The sequence below is a fragment of the Vigna angularis genome, chromosome 11 (genome assembly GCF_016808095.1).
Source record: "Vigna angularis cultivar LongXiaoDou No.4 chromosome 11, ASM1680809v1, whole genome shotgun sequence".
In the NCBI taxonomy this organism is placed as follows: domain Eukaryota; kingdom Viridiplantae; phylum Streptophyta; class Magnoliopsida; order Fabales; family Fabaceae; genus Vigna; species Vigna angularis.
The window spans coordinates 3,750,312-3,756,273 of record NC_068980.1 but is presented as its reverse complement, the minus strand read 5'-3'; the positions used below and the strand labels follow the sequence as shown (position 1 = coordinate 3,756,273).

General features: G+C 28.5%; 1 protein-coding gene across 1 annotated transcript; it reads left to right on the top strand.

The window, feature by feature from the left end:
- Nucleotides 1-3,773: 3,773 nt before the first annotated feature.
- LOC108332933 (WUSCHEL-related homeobox 2) lies at nt 3,774-4,793 on the top strand. The gene is made up of 2 exons (XM_017568233.1): nt 3,774-4,074; nt 4,501-4,793. Exons 1-2 carry the CDS (start codon nt 3,774-3,776, stop codon nt 4,791-4,793), a joined length of 594 nt encoding a protein of 197 aa, XP_017423722.1.
- The last annotated feature ends 1,169 nt before the right edge of the window (nt 4,794-5,962 follow it).

The following is a 5,962-nucleotide window of genomic DNA, read 5'->3' as shown; positions in this document are numbered from 1 at the left end:
TAAAATAACCAAGGAAATAAAAATAACTTCAAATTACATTGTCTCAAATGTCTAAACCAAATAAATTTAATAAAACCCAAATCTTTTCCACGTTATTTCACGAATATATCATGCTTGTGGAACATTTGTAAAACCCCATTCACATCAAATATACTGCATATAATTATCATACAATCTTATACAACACATACCTGCATTTCCCACTCTTTCAACCTACATGTATCTCATTTACCCAATCATCACATACATACAATTAACACAACCCTTAATGAAACCCTATTATCATAGAAAACCCCCTAACCATCATGGTATGCACCATATCATAATGCAGAAACACATTTTCATGCATATCCCATATCATTCAAGATAATCAAGAACATAACCACATACAACATACATGAAAAAAAAAATGTAAGTTTTCTCATACCTTGACAAATACTAGGATTTGATCTACACCCCAAAACACATCAAATCTAATCCTTTCTTCCCCTTCCAATCCACACAGGTTTCCTATTCTCTAATGTGCAGCCTCTTTCCTTCTCCTAAAGAAATGTCCCCCCCTCTCTCTATCTTTTTCTCACGTTAGGTTTAGGGTTTCAAAAGTTCAGACCCTCTTTCCTATCTCTTTTTTGTTTTCCAGCTCTATCTCTTAGTTTTAAAAATTCGCTTCAAAAGCCTTAAACCACCTATCTTTTTCTTTATGTCATATTTCAACTAATTTTCAAACATACAACTACCCAATCCTCTAATACTCATGTTGCTCTCCTTTTAAATTTTTGAGTTGTTTTTTAATTTTCATGCTTTTACTATTTACACCCTCTATTTTTAATTTTTGCCCTAATTAATAAAGGAAAAAGATCATTTTTCCCTTAAGCAAAAATATAAATAAAATCTAAGGTTTTCCTTAATCTTTCTCCTTAGAAATTGAATCCACATTTATTCAATCGAACCATCATCTCTATCAACAAGCCAACACATCTGATTGATAATAACACACATCAATCTAACAAACATACCAAAACATGTGTTGCACTTTATAAAAATAAAATCAACTAAATAACATAACATTTATGTTCATACAAATAATAGAAAAACATCTAGTAATAGTGAGAGGTGAAAGAAAAATGAAAGTGTGAACAGAACAAGTAACATGATAAAAAAACAGGCTCATGATATGTTTACATTATATTTTCTTATACTTCTATACACTCCTAAACAATATTGTTTTATTTTGAAATTTTATGTTTACTAATTAAATAAAATATTTTATTATTAAAAAGGGTTATACAATAGAAATAAGAGGAATAAAAAATTCTGAAAGATAATTTTCCTAAAAGAAAAAATATTGATGATATGAAAATTAAAAAGAAGAGTATGAAAAGTTGGGCCATAACTGAGCGAATGCCAAAAGTTTTTTCGGACTCATGCTTTTGTTTTCATTTTAAACATTGGGTAGCTGTTGCTTTCTACACCGATCAAATTTCTTCATCCACCCATCAAATGGTTTTAATTTTTTTTCTTATTAGGAGGGATAATTGCTTTCCCAAAAAAAAATATAAACCCTTACTTTAAAAACATATAAATTTGTATTTACATTTTGAATCTTCATACATACCCTTACTTTAGAAACATATAAATTTGTATTTACATTTTGAATCTTCATACATGATTCAATTCAAACCATTTGCTAAAATTGGTCGGTTAGCTGATCTAGTTTTTTACTTTATGGCCATGGTTTTTTTAAAATACATGGTTCTGTTGCCTATTCCATTGAAACAAATTTACTTATGCATATGCTCTTCCCATCCAACAGTTGAAATAATAATACCATTTTATGTGGTTAAATCTTCTTTCCATTATCTTAAATTTACCGTTTTTCATTTTAATGGTTTACCATTTTAGCATAAGAGGTCTTTACATATTTGAAAAACAATATGTTTGAGTAATTGGAACATTTAGTCTCGACAATTGATGTAATGAAGAAATTGGATTGGACACTATCGGTGCAAGTCTTTAGACAATTCTTTAGAATAGAGATAAATAAAATATAGGGAAAAGGTAGAGAAAGTCTCCAGGAAGAGAGATATCCTCAAATATCAGAGACTTTGAAGAAACAAAGGAATCTCATGAAAAAAAATTCCAACAAAAAAGAGGATAGATTATCTAACCAACTAAAGAAAAAAACAGAATACCTCATAAAACAGATATAAAACTGATTAATTATTTATAATGTTAAACATAAAAAAATAAAATTAGTATATTTAATATTTAGTTTTTCTGTTACAATAAAATTAAATCACGTAATTATAAAATCAAAATGTTATACTTACAGTTTTTGGTCTTAAATAAAATAAAAGAAAATTTTTATTTATTATACTGAGATTATAAATTAAATTAAATTACTATTATTAAAAAAATCAAAAAAATATATTATGCATCATATAAAATATATCCTAGTTCTTTATACTTTCTTTTTTTCTATGGTGAAATATATGCAATTAATCAAAACACTTTGATAAGAACTTAAATCAGGCAATTTCTAAAAATCATTTTAGACTTAAAAAACCTGATTTTTTCATAAGAACTTAAATCATTCTCCTGCAATTTCTAAAAATCATTTTAGACTTAAAACCTGATTTTCTTTTTAATATTTGTTTCATGGTTGATCATTGATGTGCTGGACTCCAGACAAAAATATTAAAAATAAAAATTATACATTTTTCTATTCAATTGTAAACAAAATACAAATAATAAAAAAACATGTAATAATAGTGAGAGGTGAAAGAAAGGAACAAGTAGCATGATAAGAAAAAAAGGCTCATGATATGTTACATTATATTTTTTTTATACTTCCATCTCACACTCCTAAACAATAATATTATTTTATTTTAAAATTTTATGTTTACTAATTAAATATGATATTTTATTATTAAAACGGGTTATACAATAGGAATAAGAGGAATGAAAGGTGTGAAAAGATAATTTTCCTAAAAGAAAAAAATATCGATCATATGAAGATTAAAAAGAAGGGTATGAAAAGTTGGGCCATAACCGAAAGCTTTTTTGGACTTATGCTTTTGTTTTCATTTTAAACATTACATTGGCCTGACTGTTGCTCTCTATCAAATTTCTTCCTCCATGACCAAAAAAATATATAAACTCTTACTTTAGAAACATATAAATTTGTGTTGTACTAATCTGCATATATGATCCAATTCAAACCCTAGCAAAGAGTTAACTAAACCGTTCAGCTTCTTCTTATCACACTTCAATTCCCAAAGCATGGCGTAGCTAATCCTTACCTGCACCTTGCAGCTCAATCAATATGGTTTTCCTTCCCTTTCAAGCTGCAATACTTCTCTCTGTTGTTCCCAAGACCATGTAAGCCACCATGGCTTCGGAAATATACAGAAAAATCAATGTTAATCTTAATCACTCCCACATTTGCACCAAATCCAAAGAAAACATGATTGTTTTCTCGAATAAGAGAAACCTGCATCTCTCTCAGCCGCCACAAACCATGTTTTCAGAGATGTTTTGCACAAAAAAACAAGACAATACCTATCTTCCAACTATTTTCTTTGACTTGATCATATCTTTTATTAGTCTTATCTCCATAAAATGAATGCCAGCTAGCTTCAGAACCTATCCATGCAAAGAGTCGTAGAAATAATTAATAAACAATTCTTATATTAGGAATGCTATAAGTAGTATATATATCGCATACATTTTGTATTTGTGTATCACAACAAAGAAAGAAAAAGAAGAAAAAGATGGGAAGTCGCTCTGCAATGAGAAGAGAACCAAGTAGAACTCATTCAGTTTCTCGGTGGAGTCCTACAAGAGAGCAAATAGCAATGTTGGAGGACCTTTACAGACAGGGAATGAGAACTCCAAATGCTGAGCAGATACAAGAGGTTACCTCCAGATTAAGGGCTTATGGTCACATCCAAGGAAAAAATGTCTTTTACTGGTTTCAGAATCACAAAGCACGTCAAAGACAGAAGCAGAAGCTAGAAAGCATTGCATATTCCAATAGCTTTCTTCAAGCCTCACATCCTATTTGCCAAAATGGTCTGTTAGCTGATATAATTTTTTACTTTATTGTCATGCTTTTTTAAATACACATTTCTGTTGTCTATTCATTAAAACAAATTTACTTGCATTCATATGCTCCTGTGATTATCCATCCATCAATTGAAATAATAATATTCAAATTTTGTGGTGTGGAGGGTAGTCTGTAAGTGCTACCATCTTATGTGGTTAAATCTTCTTTCCATTGTATTTTTGTATACAGAAACAATGAACAGTGTTAAATGAAAGTGCATATAACCTAACCAATTTTCCTATTCATACAAATGCATTAGCTAAGTAGGTACATGCACTTATTTAACCCAACCCAAAAGTCACCTTAAAGTGTTCATGTTTCTATAGTTTGTTTATCTTTCACATTAATTTTATCAAGAGTCTGAAATCAAAGATTTCTTTCATTGTTTTCAGTTGTCTGTGCTCCCTTTTATCCTCAACAAAGTGGAATGAACTTTTATCCTCAACCAGAAAAGGTTGTTGCAACTGGAGGTATTGTTGGGACAGTTGTACCATTTGGGATGCTAAAAATTTGTGATGGCCAGCAGATATACCAACAATTGCGACAGAGGGTACAACCTGATTATAACTATAGCATCAATGACAAAAAAACTTTAAACCTCTTTCCTCTTCATCCAACAGGCATTTTGAAAGAAAAAACTGTTAATCAGGGGTCTTCACACGCTTCAGCTTCTGGTTGTCACTGATATATGATATGGTTCTCTTAGTGCTGCAGAAATCACCAACTGTTCTTGGATTTTTTCACTTCCCAACCATGTTCTCCCGAGAGATTAAATGTATTCACCAAAGCAACCAACTAGTACGTTTTTTCTGGATTGTTGATATCTGAAATCAGTTTTTTTATCTTAGATATTTAGTTTATGATTTGTGATGGAACAATTATGGAGTCACCAAAAAAAGTATTGACACTGTTGGTTAATTATAGATGGTGAATTTACATGTAGGAACTTTTTTATCTGATATGGGTGTAACAAAATTGAGAAGAGACTAGCAGTGTTTGCATTGTGTTTAGAAAGACACTGAACTTTGCCCTACTTGAATAGTGTGTTACTATGATTTTTATAAGGAGAAGGTATAGTTCTCTTCCCTCCACTTTTGAAAGTTTAATTTTAAAATCAATATTTAGTCTTAATTATAAAATAAAAACATTTTTTAATTAAGAATGATTATTAACTTGTTCAACATATTACATTGCAAAAGTGTTTCTTTATTATAAAATTATATAAATGACCTGAAAAAATATTCATTTGTTTAGAAAAAATTTAATCAAAAGTAATTATGGCATATGTTTTTTCCAACTTAATTAATCACATAATGTATATCCTCTAGAAAATTCTAATACCTAGTAAAGGATAATCGTACATTATATTTTAAATTAAATAAAACATTATAGATTTAATTGTTCTTTGAAATTGATCCTGTAAGTATATAATTAATACTATAATTAAAAAGTTACTATGATAGTTCTTGTCCAACAAAGATATAATTTACATAAAAAATTTGGACAAAAAATGAAAATTTATTATTTTACCAACATTAAAAACTAACACGGTAATTTAAGGTAAAAAAAATTCTTCTTCTTCATATTTATTCAAAGTAAAAATGGTAATAATAACTTAAGAATAAAAAGAAAAGTATTCTTAGAAATAATACTAGGTAGTATTTATATTTAAATACATAAAATAAATGTATATAAATTCTAAAAATTTTTTCAATTGGATTAAAATCACAAACGAAACGGATGTCTAATTACTATACAATAATATATTGAAAATTTTATTTAAAATTAACCCACAAAAATACGGAGAGAATTGGAAAAGAACATAAATAAAAGAATGGTAAAAGAACAAATTCA

Bases quoted from the DNA above. Each gene is read 5' to 3' on its own strand.
- LOC108332933 (XM_017568233.1), top strand. From the start codon at position 3,774: ATGGGAAGTCGCTCTGCAATGAGAAGAGAACCAAGTAGAACTCATTCA. The intron at 4,075-4,500 runs GTCTGTTAGCTG...CATTGTTTTCAG, and splicing joins ACATCCTATTTGCCAAAATG to TTGTCTGTGCTCCCTTTTAT.